Source organism: Hypanus sabinus, chromosome 20 (assembly GCF_030144855.1).
Source record: "Hypanus sabinus isolate sHypSab1 chromosome 20, sHypSab1.hap1, whole genome shotgun sequence".
Taxonomy (NCBI): Eukaryota; Metazoa; Chordata; class Chondrichthyes; order Myliobatiformes; family Dasyatidae; genus Hypanus; species Hypanus sabinus.
Genome location: NC_082725.1, coordinates 68,829,902 through 68,849,225, shown reverse-complemented (window position 1 = coordinate 68,849,225; position 19,324 = coordinate 68,829,902). Strand labels below are relative to the sequence as shown.

The window sequence follows — 19,324 nt, the reverse complement described above, 5'->3', positions numbered from 1 at the left end:
CTGTAGGATATTAAGGGATGACCTGATAAACTATATAAGATCATGAGGGACATTAACAGGGGGAGAGCACATACTCTTTTTCCCAGGGAGGGGATGCTAAAACATGAGGAAATAGGTTTAAGATCAGAGGCAAGAAATATAAAAGAGATTTCAGGTAGAGTTTCTTCACACAAAGGGTGGTGTACATTTGGAATGAACTACCAAAAATATGCTTGGCGTGACATATTAGAAATATTTTAAAAGCCTCTAGATAAAGCACATGGATAGGAAGAAGATGGGCAGATGGGACTAGATCTCCGGGCAATTAAATCAGCATGGATTTGTTGGGCCAAAAGATTACCTTCCATGTTGTATGACTCTATGACTCTAACCCATCTGGAATAAGTAGCTGACGGAGACTAGTTTAAACTGTCTCTAGTTTGAGAGGCTTTATGTATGTCTGTAAAATGCAATTTATGCACCAGCTTCTTGCCTGGTAGCAGAAAGAAAACATTTGGAATGTTTATCCAAATCTGCACTGTTCATATGGATGCAAGTTTTATACACACTTTAACGGATCTCTCAAATACATGGAGGTTAATTAATAGGATTTTGCCACTGTCATATAGGTACAAATGTGCATTTTAGTAGCATCAATATGTTCAGAGGTTTAATATTTGGCACTGGCGATTATTTACAAAAATCATGAATTATTAATTATCTATTTTCAGGTGTTTAGACCACGGATTATCAATGAGGAATTTCTTATCAACTGTGGAGCATTGCTTGTAAGTAATCGATTTTATTGTAACGACTATAGAAAATGGGAATGAACATTGGATTAAAATAGACTTGCTACATCTTGTGCTCCACTGAAAACAAACCCAGACTTCCAAGTCTTTCCTCAGAGCTGAAACATATCCCAGGCAACATCCTGATGAATCTCTTCTGCACCCTCTCCAGAGAAATCACACCTTTCCTATTGTGTGGTGACCAAAAATGTACACGGTGTCCAGTTCTGGCCAAGCCAGTACTTGATAACAGTTCCCTGCCTTGTACACTCTGTCCTCGTTATATGCGGAGGATATGTTCCTCGCAGTTGATGCATAATGTGAATAATTATTTAAATGGAGAAAACAGGGATGCGTTCCAGAGGGCTTCCTAAGTATGTTTTGTCTGCAATTTATTCACATTGTCATACCAATACGACACAAAAGCAGTACCACAAGGCAACTTCCTATTGTATTTCATCAATGTAAGGTAATATTCAATGTAATAGATCATAGAAAGTTAACATACTAGGGTGTACAGAACTCACCAACAGTGGCAGGTGTGTTCGCTCTGGAGAGATGAGTGGTTGTTGTGATGTCGGGCAGCTTTACATGGATAAGGTGGATGGTTGGTTATGTTACATATCCCGTAACTGGATAACTTACCAGCAAAGATAGAGAGGTCCGTTGAAGTCTGATGTCACTATTTTCAAACGTTTTTATTTATAAAGGGGCACAAAAGTAAGGTTAATACAAACATTCAGATAATGCACGTCGTCAATACTCAATCTAAAGCGCGGGTATAGTAATGTTCATCGTTAAGAAGTAATCTCGACTGTTGTCTAGGGGATAATATATTGTCCGTTGGAAATATAAAAGTCACTCAGAAGTCTGCAGACTTTAGCCTTTCAGGGAATCGCTGGGTTTCACGTGTTTTAGAGGGATCGGTGCAAAACAGAAAAACTTGCCCGGGTCTTTATGAAGCCACTCCATTAAATCAGGGGAGCGTTGTTTCCCTGTTGTTAGTTCGAAGTCCTTCTCGGTATTATCAGCCATTCGCTCCCCAGGCAAAGGAGTTAAGAGCGCACGTGGCGTTGAGTGGGTTCCAGCCACAGGAACACTGAGCGAGGGTGTCCTTCTGGTGCGTCGCTGGGGTACTGCCTCCTGCAGTCCCCTTTTATCTTGACTTGCAGAGTTGTAGATGTCCATCAAAGTAAGGTGATGCAATCCCCACCCCCACATTGCCCGAGGGTGTCCATATCCATGGTAGCTGTCACGTAGCAGGGACATGCACGTCACACAGGTGCCTCTAAGAACAATGGCCAAAACTGTTGCATTGTCTCTTACTTCCTGAATTAATAGCGATCTTGCGATTCTCCGGAAGGACGGGGCTGTTCCCACTCCTTCGGCCCCTCAGAGCTGTGGTACATTCATAACACCTCCCCTCTAAAAACAGCGTTTGTAACCAGCGGTTAAAAACGGAGTTGTACAGTGTCTTACAGGATTTTTAATCTAACACAATACCCAAGCTTTTTCTGTTCACAGAATACTACCGTTATACATTCAAGTCAGTATCTAAATAGTTAATGATTACAGTGTCCCTTTCTTTAATATCTTAACATCGCGTACCGTACTAAAGTCTTGTAGCATCAGACTTCAATTCAATAACCACCTATTTATTATTTTCTTCGCAACAAAACTAAGGAGGTGTGACCTTAGCTTAGGTGCATTTACAAAAGTTTATGCGAATACTGATCGTTTCAGTTGTTTTACGTAACCGGCAGGTCTCCAAAAGGGGGTGTCTTTATCATTCACAGGCTTTGGCGCAAACCCGTTCAACCTGCTTGGCTGTTTAACAATGGCATCTCCATTAACCGTCGCCTCTTTTTCGGCGATTCCCCCCCCGTGGGGAACTTGAGTAATTTTTCGTGGTGAACTCCCGCCAGCCTCGTTCACTCGTTCATTGGGGTTATTTTAGCAACACCATGCCCCAAACTTAGACCATTCCCACCCAATTCTTTGATTTTACCCAGGTGGCTGGCCCTTTTATCAGTCCCCTTCAGGCTATTGGTGTTTGATTCGAACTCTTCACTCAAGTAGCATTTCAAAGGCGGCCTCTTCACACCCCATCCTGGCATAACAATATAGTGGGGGGCCCCGCTATCCCCCGGCTCACTCTGTGAGCGATCTGCCAGGTTTACGATTTCTTCCTTCGATTTGGAAACTACAGATTTTCCGTTTCCTTCAATAACAATCCTCATCCCCCCATTCTTAAATTCTGCGTTAACTTTGAACCCACCTTCGAGTACAAACACCGGGGAACTCACACTTCCCCCGGTTACCAAGGTTAACCCTTTTCCCACTGAACCAAGTCCATCTGACCCACAAGGACGGCCGCCCCGTTGCACTGAATCAGATGCCTCAGACTTCTTCTGAGCTCCGTTACCAGGTTCAGCACCTCGTGCATCCCCATCTCGGACACACTCAAACGGGACATTGGCCTCTTCCAGGCTTTCAGCACCCGTACCTTTTTCAAATTCTAACCCCCTCCGATCCTCCTAGTTACTCTCTGGGCAGCTCCCACCCGGGGAAGGCGCAACCCTGCGAGCTGAAACAACCTCCTCGGCCCTTTCAGCAGACCCCTTCGAGGCAAGGGTACCCTTTCCATCTAGGACTGCCCTCCTCTCATTATTGGGAACACCTTTAGAACTCTCAAGTTCTTCAAACAATTCTGCCAAACCAGACAGATCATCCATGTCCAACTCTGGACCTTTTAACAGCTTCATCTGTTTCTCATCTTTATTTCCTACCTTTAGGACCTTTCTCTTCGCTAAGAGCAGATCTATCTCCTCTCCCTTACCCCCTTTCACTTTACTACTCTTCGTCTTACCACCCTCTAAACCAGGGGTGGGCAAACTTTTTGACTTGAGGGCCACAAAGGCCCAACACAAAGGAGTGTTTTGGTAATACACCTCATAAGAGAAAATAAAATATCATGGGATATGTAGAAAACATGTGCTTTAATTTCAATTGAAAATGAACACATGCATTACAACAAAATATCTGTCTTTGAAGTCCCATGGTATTTAGCTATTTATTGAAATGACTTTTAAAATACTGAAAATTAAATGAATAAAATACAGCTTTTTTAATAGTAACAGTTATTATTTTAAAGCACTGAAAATTCTGTTACCCTTCAAGATATTATCATCATCACTCTCCTCCTGACTGTCTTTATTTCAAAAACGGTAGGAGATGCAGGTCTACTTGTCCTGCTCCTTCTTATTCAATTGTCCCCTGTGCCAAAACTCAACAACGACCCGCACAATGACAGAACAGTATGCGGAGCGCGTTATTTGATCTGGAGCGCATTTTTTATTTTGAGAACGTACGTGCACCTGCGCAGTACTCATGTCCATCACTTAACAGAAATGACATGTAACATGTAAGGCTTATTGAAAAAAATATTTTCAAATGCATTTTTTACATAACACAAGAAGAAACTTATTTTTAATTTCAGTGGGAACAGTGTTGTTGGTCTCCCTTTTTAGCCAGCGCATCAAAGTCTGGATTTAGTTTTGTTGTGGCGATTCTCAGGATGGATCTGAGGTGTTGGTCAGTTAACTTGGATCTGTGGCTGGCTTTGTTGATGTTCATGATGCTGAACGCCTGTTCACACAAATAGGTCGAGCCGAACAAAGAGTAAAGTGCAAATGTGGAGTAATACGCTGCACCTCAACAAAGGTCAATGTATATAGAGTGCGTCATCTATTGGGAAAACGCCAGAATTGCGAGGAAAAAACGTTAACAAGGTTTATTAATATAATTTCATCAAGTTCTGCGGGCCGGATTAAATAGCTTAACGGGCCGCATATGGCCCGTGGGCCGTAGTTTGCCCATGCCTGCTCTAAACCCTCGTGGCACAGGGTCAGCAAAGACGTATCGGCCAAATCAAAACTGGCCAGATTTAAGCTGCTCTCGTTCTCAGCTGTCTCTCTCGACATGCTGCGAGTGACCACGCCGGCGAGATAGTCCTTGGGCGCTAGGGGCGGGGCCACCACACTCACTGGTCGCCAGGTCGGCAGCATTGCTGACCAAACCTTACCCCCTGCTAAGTCGTTTCCCAGCAGGATGTCCACGTCAGCTCTCGGGAATTCTGATGGCACCCCTATTTCAACTGATCCATACACTAGCTCACAATCCAGAATGACCTTATATAAGGACACCATTTCTATCCTTTTATTTATTCCTTCCACCTTTACCATGCCCCTTTTCCGACCAAATTCTAATACCTTATGGCTAATCAGAGACAGTTCAGCTCCCGTGTCTCTCCAGATTCGTACGGAAACTGGTGTGTCTCCCTCCGTCACAGACACGGTTCCGTGTGACAGACAACTCTCAGAGCCTTCTCGTACTCTGTCTACCCTCGGCTCTCTGGTCGATTTGCTGATTACCACGGCACACCCGATAGGGACTGCGGCTTTCCCTCTTCCTATCTCCTTACTCGGAGCAAAGCATCGAGATGCAATGTGCCCCTCCTTTCCACAATTAAAACAGGTCAAACCTGGAACCCTCTGGCCGTCTTGCTTTTCCCCCTCAACCTTACCGCTAGCTCCCGGTGGGACCTCTGCCTCCCTCGTCGGACTTTCTCGATCATTCCCACGGTCTCTCTGGGGACCTTTATTCGAGGAAGTCTTTGTCTTGTGGGTTAGGACATATTCGTCCGCAAACCTAGCAAATTCTGAAATGGACTTATCCAGCTTCTCATTCAAATACATCCGGATCTCCTCCGGGACACAACTTTTAAATTCCTCAATCAAAAGTAACTCCCTGAGACGCCCATAATCCTCGTCCACTCCTTCCGCGGTGCACCAACGGTCCAAGAGCACCCCCTTCTCATGGGCTAGCTCGGTATACGTTTGATTCCACCCTTTCCTTAAATTTCTAAACTTTTGTCTATAGGCCTCAGGGACCAATTCGTAAGTCCGGAGAATGGCCTCCTTTACCTCATCATAATTCTCCGCTTCTCCCTCCTCCAGAGACAACGCCGCATATGCTCGTTGGGCCTTCCCCTTTAACACACTTTGTAACAATGCCACCCACTGCTCTTTTGGCCACTTCTGATTTACTGCCACCTTTTCAAAAAGCAAGAAATAACTATCGACATCTGTCTCCTCGAACGGGGACACCAATCTCAACTCCCTACTAACATTAAACCGCTCTGCTCGGTCTAACCCTTGATCTCTTCGCTCGTTCCTCATCTTCTCAATTACCCAGTCATGTTGCCTCTGTTTCTCTTTCTCGGCCCGTTCTTTCTCTTTCTCGACTGCTTCTAGCTCCTTTAGCTGAATTTCATGCCGTCTTTGCCTCTCAGCCGCTTCCAGCTCTTTTAACTTAATTTCATGTTCCAACCTTAATTTCTCCACCTCTAACTGAACCGTCCCACTTGATGGTACCTTTTCAGGGATATCTTCCAATACCTCATCTTCAAGCACGTTCTTCCCAACGTAATACTGGATTATGGCCCTTCGTACCTCCCGCTTTTTCATGGATGACCTCACTTTTGCGAGGTTCAACCCCTTCGCTAAATTTAACAAGTCTGATTTGGTGGCCGCCTCTAGCGCCCCCACAGTCGGGTTTTTCATAAATTCACCCACGTCCATCTTTGCTGGTTTCCCGTCTGGCTACTTGCGTAACCAGATTCAAGTTTTGGACTTACAAGCCCGATTCACTGGCCTCCCAATTTGGTGTCAAATCCCGAGGCGAGAATCCCAAGTTGTTACGTATCCCGTAACTGGATAACTTACCAGCAAAGATAGAGAGGTCCGTTGAAGTCTGATGTCACTATTTTCAAACGTTTTTATTTATAAAGGGGCACAAAAGTAAGGTTAATACAATCATTCAGATAATGCACGTCATCAATACTCAATCTAAAGCGCGGGTGTAGTAATGTTCATCGTTAAGAAGTAATCTCGACTGTTGTCTAGGGGATAATATATTGTCCGTTGGAAATATAAAAGTCACTCAGAAGTCTGCAGACTTTAGCCTTTCAGGGAATCGCTGGGTTTCACGTGTTTTAGAGGGATCGGTGCAAAACGGAAAAACTTGCCCGGGTCTTTATGAAGCCACTCCATTAAATCAGGGGAGCATTGTTTCCCTGTTGTTAGTTCGAAGTCCTTCTCGGTATTATCAGCCACTCGCTCCCCAGGCAAAGGAGTTAGGAGCGCACGTGGCATTGAGTGGCTTCCAGCCACAGGAGCACTGAGCGAGGGTGTCCTTCTGGTGCGTCACTGGGGTACTGCCTCCTGCAGTCCCCTTTTATCTTGACTTGCAGAGTTGTAGATGTCCATCAAAGTAAGGTGATGCAATCCCCACCCCCACATTGCCCGAAGGCGTCCATATCCATGGTAGCTGTCATGTAGCAGGCCCCTAAGAACAATGGCCAAAACCGTTGCATTGTCTCTCACTTCTGAGACCCGAATTAAAAGCGATCTTGCGATTCTCCGGAAGGAGGGGGCTGCTCCCGCTCCTTCGGCCCCTCAGAGCTGTGGTACATTCATAACAGTTGTAGTCGTCGAGATCATATCAAGCACAGCAAGGGGTGAAGGAAGACTCACAGAATGGCAGCAGGAGATGACACCGGTTTTGAAGAAAGTGGTGAGGGTTGTTTGCTTGGCAGCATTTTGTTTTTCAGGATAAATTTGCTTGTAGGGAAGAGGGGTTGACGGCAGGGAACGACTGAAATGCTGATTCCATTCTAGGGTCCATGTCCATCGCCATTTGTACCAAGTGTTCCGACTTCCACCATTCCCTCACAGTTGGAAACCTCCCGGGATTTTCAAAATCGTCTGTTGCTTGCAGCATCTGAGAGATAGTTCACCATAAAAAAAATGCCTTGAATGTGGATCATGCCTTGGGAGAGTGGTTGAATCAGCGATGTTGTGTTAGGTGGCAGGAAACGCACTGTTATATTACGATGAACGCTGTCCAAATGTTTAGGATGGGCTGGCGCATTGTCAAGCAACAAAAGAACTTTAAAGGCAAGATTCTGTTCCCAGCAGTAGCATCCCAGAGCTGTGTTACCTCCACCTGATGCTGCGCTGTTTATAATTTCCAACTTTTTTTTGTTAAAGCGGTTCTCTGCCGCTCGGCTGATGGCCCAGGACATGACATCGGACACTTAGGAGGCATAGTTAACTATTTCAAGCACAAAATCACTGCCCCGTAGGTAAAACCAACAAAAATTTAAGAGCAAGATCGCACATCCACACCTTGCCAAAATCAATGTGAGACTGGCGGGAGTGAGATTATGAGGCTCGCACCTGACTTGTATTAGTGGGAAAGCGGTGCTTCTCGTCCCAACAGTGAGACTGCGAGGTGTGCACACATGACTTGTATTGGTGGGAAAGCGGTGCTTCTTGCATAACTGTGAGTTTTGGACACATATAAGGAGATGTTGGTAGAAATAGGTTCCTCAAGGTACATATAACGAGGATAAGATGTATTATAGATACATGAAAAGAAAAAGATTGGTCAAGACAAATGTAGGTCCTTTACAGTCAGAAACAGGTGAATTGATCATAGGGAGCAAAGACATAGCAGATCAATTGAATAACTACTTTGGTTCTGTCTTCACTAAGGAGGACATAAATAATCTTCTGGAAATAGTAAGGGACTGAGGGTCTAGTGAGATGGAGGAACTGAGGGAAATACATGTTAGTAGGGAAGTGGTGTTAGGTAAATTGAAGGGATTAAAGGCAGATAAATCCCCAGGGCCAGATGGTCTGCATCCCAGAGTGCTTAAGGAAGTAGCCCAAGAAATAGTGGATGCATTAGTGATAATTTTTCAAAACTCCTTAGATTCTGGATTAGTTCCTGAGGATTGGAGAGTGGCTAATGTAACCCCACTTTTTAAAAAAGGAGGGAGAGAGAAACCGGGGAATTATAGACCAGTTAGTCTGACATCAGTGGTGGGGAAAATGCTAGAGTTGGTTATCAAAGATGTGATAACAGCTCATTTGGAAAGAGGTGAAATCATTGGACAAAGTCAGCATGGATTTGTGAAAGGAAAATCATGTCTGATGAAACTTAAAGAATTTTTTGAAGATGTAACTAGTAGAGTGGAAAGGGGAGAGCCAGTGGATGTGGTATATTTAGATCTTCAAAAGGCTTTTGACAAGGTCGCACACGGGAGATTAGTGTGCAAACTTAAAGCACACAGTATTGGGGGTATGGTATTGATGTGGATAGAGAATTGGTTGGTAGACAGGAAGGAAAGAGTGGGAGTAAACGGGACCTTTTCAGAATGGCAGGCAGTGACTAGTGGGGTACCGCAAGGCTCAGTGCTGAGACCCCAGTTGATTACAATATATGTTAATGATTTAGACGAGGGTATTAAATGCAGCATCTCCAAGCTTGTGGATGACATGAAGCTGGGCGGCGGTGTTAGCTGTGAGGAGGATGCTAAGAGGATGCAGGGTGACTTGGATAGGTTAGGTGAGTGGGCAAATTCATGGCAGATGCAACTTAATGTGGATGAATGTGAGGTTATCTACTTTGGTTGCAAGAACAGGAAAACAGATTATTATCTGAATGGTGGCCGATTAGGAAAAGGGGAGACGCAACGAGACTTGGGTGTCATTGTACACCAGTCATTGAAGGTGGGCATGCAGGTACAGCAAGCGGTGAAAAAGGCAAATGGTATGTTGGCATTCATAGCAAAAGGATTTGAATACAGGAGCAGGGAGGTTCTACTGCAGTTGTACAAGGCCTTGGTGAGACTACACCTAGAGTATTGTGTGCAGTTTTGGTCATCTAAACTGAGGAAAGACATTCTTGCCATAAGAGGGAAGTACAAAGAAGGTTCACCAGATTGATTCCTGGGATGGCAGGACTTTCATATGAAGAAAGACTGGATCAACTAGGCTTATACTCACTGGAATTTAGAAGATTGAGGGGGGATCTTATTGAAACTTATAAGATTCGAAAGGGATTGGGCAGACTAGATGTAGGAAGATTGTTTCTGATGTTGGGGAAGTCCAGAACGAGGGGTCACAGTTTAAGGATAAAGGGGAAGTCTTTTAGGGCCGAGATGAGGAAAAACTTCTTCACACAGAGAGTGGTGAATCTGTGGAATTCTCTGCAACAGGAAACAGTTGAGGCCAGTTCATTAGCTATATTTAAGAGGAAGTTAGATATGGCCCTTGTGGCTAAAGGGATCAGGGGTATGGAGAGAAAGCAGATACAGGGTTCTGAGTTGGATGATCAGCCATGATCATACTGAATGGCGATGCAGGCTCAAAGGGCCAAATGGCCTACTCCTGCACCTATTTTCTATGTTTCTATTCTGTGTAATGAAAGTGAACATTCTTGTATGCAAAAAATGATCTCGTGCTTTCCCGGTGTATATAATGAATGAACTCTTCTTGGGTTTCCAGCTGGGTACCAATATCGATTATTACTGTCATTTCCACCTTCAGAGTTTATAATCAATGCCCATACCTGGCTGGACACCTGAGAAAAGTTTATTCTTGTATGCCTTCATTATACTTTATCTACCTGTGCTGCTACCTACAGGGATCTTCGGGTTGTACAGCCTGAACCCTCTGTCCTCAACGCTGCCTGGGGCCCCACTATTTATGCTATGTGCCCTTCCTTTATAAGAATTACATTCTGACCGTACATGAATGTGTATCCACCTCTTATACATTCGAACTGATAGTGAGACCGTACTTGCCAGCCAACTGTGAAGGGGAACTCAGGGACTTTAAAAGTTACTGTTATATCATATTGCTGAAAGAGTCTGTTGGGCAGTTCTCCCAGTTTAGAGACCAGCCCCAGATATTTGCAAGGACAACTCAAAATGTTTGATTTGGTTGAGAGCACATCTGAATTTGGTAAGTTGATTGCTGCTGAGTGATCTATCTATTTCTTAGTGTAGCAATTCTATGACAGCTCATTTGCTAAATATTTGTAATATGCTAGTGTTTGTCGATAAAACTAATTCCGTTTCTGGGATTTGAATGTTAACGTCTACGGTAGCTTTTCTTTTTTAACATTTTAATTAGTATCCACAAAATATGATTTATTTTAGTTACCCAAAATGTTTACCAATAAAATTTATTAACACATATTTTCATCAAGTGTAGTCAAATAAAATGCCAAACAAGTGATTGGCTAACATTGACTCTACATTGGTTCAGCAGCTTTAGCGTGTACTCTCCCACACTCTGAAATCTACTTGCTTTGAAGGACTTAGTATGGAGAGGGCTGAAGTTTCTAACTTCTGCTGATTTTATTAATGCTGTGTCAAAGGATGTCATGGACTTTACTTGTGCAAATTTTCACATGGATTGAAACAACACTACTTTGCAATTTTTTTGCAAAGTGGTTTTCATATCAAAAGTGATTCTGACAGTCACTGTGTCCCACTGGTTTCCATTTACTGATGTTGGTTACTGCTTGGTTGAATACAGAAAACTCTGCTAAACCACTGACTCATGCTTTCTTTAATATAATTGAACTTTCACTGTTATATTGTCCCACTGACACTTGTATTTTGTTTCTCTATTCACTGGCATCATTCACCCAGAGACTAACACTTCAGTAATAGATTTGATAGGCTACGTGCAGCATTCTGACAGTAAATTAAAGATTCTGCACAGTTGCCAGATTTGATCCAAGGAGACCTTTGGATGGTAGTGATTTATTTTGGTCTTAAAGTTGAAGAATTCAAGCCCTACTCATTGCTAACTATGAAATATTTGATTTTCTTATATAGTTACTGATTTTCATGAAAAGAAGCAAGTACATATTTCCAGGTTGATTCCAGAGATGAAGGGGTTAGACTTTGAGCAGAGATTAAATCGCCTGAGACTATACTCTCTGGAATTCAGAAGAATGAGAGGAAATCTTTCTTTTCTTTTTCAATCTTTTTATTGAGTTTCATATAAATATAAAAAAATAACATAATAATGAATAGGTTATGAATACAATAGACTTGAAATTACATTAATAATAAGATAATAATATCCTATTGAACATCAACAAAAAAAAAGTACATTAATCAATCGAGTCTATATAATTGTATATGAAAAAAAAATAATCGTCAAAAGAAAAAGAAAAAAAAATTTGAAAATATATAAAAGAGAATATATATGGAACAAAAACACTAAACTAAACTAACAGGGCAATAATAACAATTTGTAAGTATATGATAGTGTCAAAGAACTCCGGAACTCCATACCTGAACAAGAATAAGCAGAGAGAAGGTCTGGAAAAGGCCAAATTAATTCATATGAAAATGTCGAATGAACGGTCCCCAAGTTTCTTCAAATTTAATTGATGAGTCAAAAATAGTGCTTCTAATTTTTTCCAAACTCAGATAAGAAATAGTTTGAAAAAGCCACTGAGACGTGGTAGGAGGATTTACTTCTTTCCAATTTTGTAATATAGCCCTTCTGGCCATTAATGTTACAAAAGCAATCATTCGTCTGATTGAAGAAGAAAACTGATTACCATCCTCATTTGGTATGCCAAAAATTGCAGTGATAAAATGAGGTTGTAAATCAATATTCCAAATTGAGGAAATGGTAACAAATATGTCCTTCCAATAGTTATGTAAAGAGGGACATGACCAAAACATGTGGGTCAATGAAGCCACATCTGAATGACATCTGTCACATTGAGGGTTAATATGAGAATAAAATCGAGCAAGTTTATCTTTGGACATATAAGCTCTATGTACAATTTTAAATTGTATTAAAGCATGTTTAGCACATATAGAAGAAGAAGAATTAACCGTTTGTAAAATTTTTTCCCATTTATCTGTTGATATATTGTATCGAAGTTCTTTTTCCCATTGTTGTTTAATTCTATCAGATATCTCTGGTTGTATCTTCATAATCATATTATAAATAAAAGCTACTAATCCCTTCTGACAAGGATTTAAGGTAAAAATCAAATCTGAGAAATCCGTTGAAGTTGAATTGGGAAAAGATGGTAAAACTTTATGTAAAAAATTTCTGATTTGTAAATATCTGAAAAAATTAGATTTAGGTAATTTAAATTTATTGGAAAGTTGGTCAAAAGACGCCAAAGTACCTTCAAAAAAAAGATCACAAAAACATTTTATACCTTTCCTTTTCCATATGCTAAAAGCTTGATCTGTCAAGGAAGGTTTGAAAAAAAAATTAAATAAAACAGGGCTATCAAGAACAAAGTTTTTCAGAGTAAAAAATTTACGAAATTGAAACCAAATTCATAATGTATGTTTGATAACAGGATTAGATATCTGTTTATTGAATTTAACTAAATCAGCAGGAAGAAAAGAACCAAGAACAGAGAATAGAGAATATCCCTTTACCTCATTGCATTCCAAATTTACCCACTGTGGACACAATGATGAGTCCAAATCAGGAAATCTTATAGAAACATACAACATTTTGAAAGGGATAGATAAGATAGAAGTAAGAAAGTTGTTTCTATTGGTTGGTGAGACTAGAACTAGGGGACATTACCTCAAGATTCAGGGGAGAAGATTTAGGATAGAGATGAGGAGAAACTGTTTTTCCCAGAGAGTGGTGAATCTGTGGAATTCTCTGCCCAGGGAAACACTTGAGGCTTCTTTACTAAATATATTTAAGATACAGTTAAATAGATTTTTACATAGTAGGGGAATTAAGGGTAATGGGGAAAAGGCAGGTAGATGGAACTGAGTTTACAGACAGATCAGCGTTGATCTTATTGAATAGCGGGGCAGGCTCGATGGGCCAGATGGCCTACTCCTGCTCCTATTTCTTATGTTCTTATGTTCCAGAATGCTTTTATTTCAGAATTCTTCAATTTTAATGGATTTTTTATTATCCTTCAGAATGTAAAATTCATTACCAATATGTTATTGAAATGTAACATTAATACATGTTTATTATCAGGCAGAAATAGGTTGATCATGTGAGTTTGTAATTGAACAAATTCTGTTGAGTTTGAAGCTCTGAATAACTGATCACTATTTGGTAACATTAAATTTTAGCAATTTTCCTGAAGTTAGAATCAGAATTAGAATCAGGTTTATTATCACCGGCATGTGTCGTGAAATTTGTTAACTTAGCAGCAGCAGTTCAATGCAATACACAATATAGAAGAAAGAAAATAAAATAAATATCAATTACAGTACATGTATATTGAATAGATTAATAAATGATGCAGAAATAGAGAAATAAATATATGTTAAAGAAGTGAGGCAGTGTTCAAGGGTTCAATGTTCATTTAGGAATCGGATGGCAGAGGGGAAGAAGCTGTTCCTGAATCGCTGATTCAGGCTTCAGGCTTCTGTATGTCCTACCTGATGGGAACAGTGAGAAAAGGGTAAGCCCTAGGTGCTGCAGGTCCTTAATAATGGATGCTGCCTTTCTGAGACATTATTTCTTGAAGATGTCCTGGGTACTTTGTAGGCTCATACCCAAGATGGAGCCAACTGGATTTACAACCCTCAGCAGCTTTTTCCAGTACTGTGCAGAAGACCCCCATACCAAACAGCGATGCAGCCTGTCAGAATGCACTCCACAGTACATATATAGAAGTTTTTGAGTGTTTTTGTTGACATACCAAATCTCTTCAAACTCCTAATTAGGTATAGTCGCTGTCTTGCCTTCTTTATAACTGCATCGATATGTTGGGACCAGGTTAGATCCTCAGAGATCTTGACACCGAGGAACTTGAATCTGCTCACTCTCTCCACTTCTGATCTCTCTATAAGGATTGGTATACGTTCCTTCGTCTTACACTTCCTGAAGTCCACAATCAGCTCTTCCGTCTTACTGACACTGAATGTAAGGTTTTTGCTGTGACACCATTCCACTAGTTGGCATATTTCTCTCCTGTACGGCCTCTCGTCTCCATCTGAGATTCTACCAATAATGGTTGTATTATCAGCAAATTTATAGATGGTATTTGAGCTATGCCTAGCCACACAGTCGTGTGTATATAGAGAATAGAGCAGTGTGATAGGCGCACCAGCCACACACCCCTGAGGTGCTTGTCAGTGAGGAGTCATAGTGATGGAGTCACAGAGGTTAAAGAAATAAGAAAAAAATAAAGGCATTGGGGCAATTAAGATAGATTTGGATACTGCTGAGGATGTTGGCAGGCCAGAGGGAAGCTGTAGCAACCTGATTTCTGCCACTGTCTCTGAGGCTCAGAACTGCAGGGGCAGATGGGGAGTGCAGTAGTGATAGGGGATTCCCTAATTAGAGGAGTGAACAGTAGATTCTGTGGATGTGAAGAAATACCTGGATGGTATGTTGCCTCCCAGGTGCAGGGTCAAGGATGTCCTAGATCGGGTCCACAGCATTCTAAAGGAGGAAGCTGAACAGCCAGAGTTTGTGGTACATATTGATTCCAATAACGTAGTTAGGTCCTGAAGATAGGGAGTTATAGAAGGTAGAAAGTTGAAAAGCAGGACCTCCAGGGTAGTAATCTCTGCATTGTTGCCCTTGCTATGTGCCAGTGAGAATTAGAATTGGATTATTTGGCAGATGAATGCATGGCTGGAGAACTGGTGCTAGTTAGTGCTAGATCCCAAGAGAGGGAATTTGTAGAATGCCCATGAGATTGTTTTTTACATCAGGATATGGTTGACCCTACTATGGGAACAACAGTTCTGGATCGGGTGCTAGATAATGACCCAGACTTGATTAGGGAGCTTAAGATACAGGGACCCTAAGGAGACAGAGATCATAAAATGATAGCATTCACCTTATACCTTGAGAAGGAGAAGCTAAAATTGGATGTGTCAGTATTATAGTGGAGTAAAGGGAATTACAGAGGTATGTGAGAGAAACTGGGAAAAGTTGATTGGAAAGGGACACTGGCAGGGATGACAGCAGAACAGCAATGGCTGGAATTTCTGGGAATAATTCAGAAGGTGCAGGAAAAATACATCCCAAAGATGAAGAAGTATTCTGAAGAGAAGACAAGCAAACCTTGGCTGTCAAGGAAAGTTAAAGTCAACATTACAGCTAAAGACAACATTACAGCAAAAAACAGGGCTTATAATAGAACACAATTAGTGGGAAATTAGAGGACTGGGAAGCTTTTAAACACCAGTAGAAGGCAACTGAAAAAAAAGCCATGAAGGGAGAAAAGTTAAAATATGAAAGTAACCTAGCCAATAATCTAAAGGTGAATACAATTTTTTTCAGATACATAAGGAATAAAAGAGAGATGAGAATAGATATCAGATCACTGGAAAATGATGCAGGAGAGGTAGTAACTGTGGGGGAGAGAAATGGTTGAAAAACTTATTACATCAGTTTTCACTGTGGAAGTCACTAGCAGAATGCTAGAAATGAGAGAGTGTCAGAGGGTAGAAGTGGCTGTCCATAAGATTACAAGATATAGGAGCAGAATTAGATCATTTGGCATATTGAGTCTGCTCTGCCATTTCATCATGGGTGTTTCGTTTCCCTCCCAGCCTTAATCTCATGCTTTCTTCAATAACCCTTCAAGGTGGTCAAGATGGTACCAACATACAATGCTCCCTCAGTTGACATCTTCAAGATAGCCCACGAAAATGTCTATACTTTTACATCTGATTTTCACCTTAAGTGTGTTTCTGGTATTGTTAGAACCTTTGGTTTACAGTTTGGAAATTGATTGAGTGATCCAGCGCTTTGCTGTCTCTGCAAAGAGTACAGGAAGCAAATGTGCTTCATTTGCAAAGAAAACCTCATTGCAAAGAAACTTAGAAACGCGAACCAACTAAAGTGTTGAGGAAGGTTAAGACATTGAAGTAAATGTGGAAGGTGAGCAAGAATCCAGTGCCAGTTGCCCGCCTTGTCTGTTAGCTGCTTATCTCTTTGTGGTGGTTAGCTGTGACCTCTGCCTCGTGTGGTGTCCCTCTCTTTCAATGTTCATGATGTTGGAGGATGTTTCATGATTCTGCATTTATGATTGGACTACTGCATTAAGGACTGTGGACTTTTTCAGATGTACGGTGTCATATTCTGTGTTTTTTGTGCCGTTCCTTTCCATTATGTTGTACAGAGAGAGGGGCTTTGGAGGCTGATGTTCTTGTTGCAATTTGAGATTTTTGTTCTGGGGACTGTTTGGGGATTGATGTTCTTGATGCATTCTGTTAGATCTTTGTGCTAGGAAGGGGTTGTTTGGGGAGGTCGATATTCTTGTGGTCTGTGTGGGGGAGGGGTGTTTAGGGTCAATGTTTTGTGTGAAGGAAGGGTGTTTGGGGGTTGATGATGAGGATGTCGTTCTTTTATTGTGGGGCAGTTTGATGTTTCTCTCTGAACGGCTTTCAGGCTCTTTGTTTCATGACTATTTGGAGCAGACAAATCTCAAAGTTGTATATGGATACATACTTTAATAGCAAATGATCTTAGAATCCTGACAAATCAAGATCTATCAACTCTGCCTTAAACATACCCAATGACTTGGCCTCCACAGCCACCTGTGGCAATGAATTCCACAAATTTACCACTCTCTGCCTAAAGAAATGCCTCCCCATCTCCATTCTAAATGTACAGCCCTCTATTCTGAGGCTGTGCTCTCTTGTCCTAGACTCGTCCACCACAGGAAATATCCTTTTCACATTCACTTTGTTGAGCCTTTCAACATTCAATAGGTTTCAATGAGATTTCCCTCACCAACCCCCCGAATTCTTTTGAATCCCTGCGAGTACAGGTCCAGAGCCATCAAACGCTCTTCATATGATATGCCTTTCCATCTCAGAATTGTTTTTGTGAACTTCCTTTGAACCCTCTCCAGTATCAGAACATTCTCTCTTAGATAAGGGTCCCAAGGCTACTCACAATACTCCAAGTGAAGACTCAGTAGTACCTTATAAAACCTGAACATTACAGTCGGCCCTCATTATCCACAGATTCCGCATATGCGGATTCAACCAACCACAGATCAGGAAAACCCAGAAGTTCTCTCTCCAGCACTCGAAGTTTGAGCATGTACAGACTATTTTTTCTTGTCATTATTCCCTAAACAATATAGTATACATAGCATTTACATTGTATTAGGTATTATAAGTAATCTAGAAATGACTTAAAAGTACAGGCAGTCCCCGGGTTATAACCATATAACAAGCACAGTACGGAAACAGGCCATCTCGGCCCTCCTAGTCTGTGCCGAACTCTTAATCTCACCTAGTCCCACCTACCCGCACTCAGCCCATAACCCTCCACTCCTTTCCTGTCCATATACCTATCCAATTTTACCTTAAATGACACAACTGAACTGGCCTCTACTACTTCTACAGGAAGCTCATTCCACACAGTTATCACTCTCTGAGTAAAGAAATACCTCCTTGTGTTTCCCTTAAACTTCTGCCCCCAACTCTCAAATCATGTCCTCTCATTTGAATCTCCCCTACTCTCAATGGAAACAGCCTATTCACGTCAACTCTATCTATCCCTCTCAAAATTTTAAATACCTCGATCAAATCCCCCCTCTACCTTCTACGCTCCAATGAATAGAGACCTAACTTGTTCAACCTTTCTCTGTAACTTAAGTGCTGAAACCCAGGTAACATCCTAGTAAATCGTCTCTGCACTCTCTCTAATTTATTGATATCTTTCCTATAATTCGGTGACCAGAACTGCACACAATATTCTAAATTTGGCCTTACCAATGCCTTGTACAATTTTAACATTACATCCCAACTTCTGTACTCAATGCTTTGATTTATAAAGGCCAGTGTTCCAAAAGCCTTCTTCACCACCCTATCTACATGAGACTCCACCTTCAGGGAACTATGCACTGTTATTCCTAGATCTCTCTGTTCCTCTGCATTCCTCAATGCCCTACCATTTACCCTGTATGTTCAATTTGGATTATTCCTGCCAAAATGTAGAACCTCACACTTCTCAGCATTAAACTCCATCTGCCAACGTTCAGCCCATTCTTCTAACCGGCATAAATCTCCCTGCAAGCTTTGAAAACCCACCTCATTATCCACAACACCTCCTACCTTAGTATCATCGGCATACTTACTAATCCAATTTACCACCCCATCATCCAGATCATTTATGTATATTACAAACAACATTGGGCCCAAAACAGATCCCTGAGGCACCCCGCTAGTCACCGGCCTCCATCCCGATAAACAATTATCCACCACTACTCTCTGGCATCTCCCATCTAGCCACTGTTGAATCCATTTTATTACTCCAGCATTAATACCTAACGACTGAACCTTCTTAACTAACCTTCCATGTGGAACTTTGTCAAAGGCTTTGCTGAAGTCCATATAGACTACATCCACTGCCTTATCCTCGTCAACATTCCTCGTAACTTCTTCAAAAAATTCAATAAGGTTTGTCAAACATGACCTTACACGCACAAATCCATGCTGGCTACTCCTAATCAGATCCTGTCTATCCAGATAATTATTAATACTATCTCTAAGAATACTTTCCATTAATTTACCCACCACTGAAGTCAAACTGACAGGTCTATAATTGCTAGGCTTACTTCTAGAACCCTTTTTAAACAATGGAACCACACGAGCAATACGCCAATCCTCCGGCACAATCCCCGTTTCTAAAGACATC

The 19,324-nt window shown here is 41.6% G+C and overlaps 1 protein-coding gene across 15 annotated transcripts in view; it reads left to right on the top strand.

The window, feature by feature from the left end:
* The window catches only part of ulk4 (unc-51 like kinase 4), a 712,463-nt gene that overhangs the window by 343,012 nt on the left and 350,127 nt on the right, over positions 1–19,324 (top strand). For all 15 annotated transcript variants that reach the window (XM_059945716.1, XM_059945717.1, XM_059945718.1 and 12 more), the window contains one exon: positions 711–767. In XM_059945716.1, the coding sequence (XP_059801699.1) occupies positions 711–767 (57 nt within the window). The remainder of the gene's footprint in view (positions 1–710; positions 768–19,324) is intronic.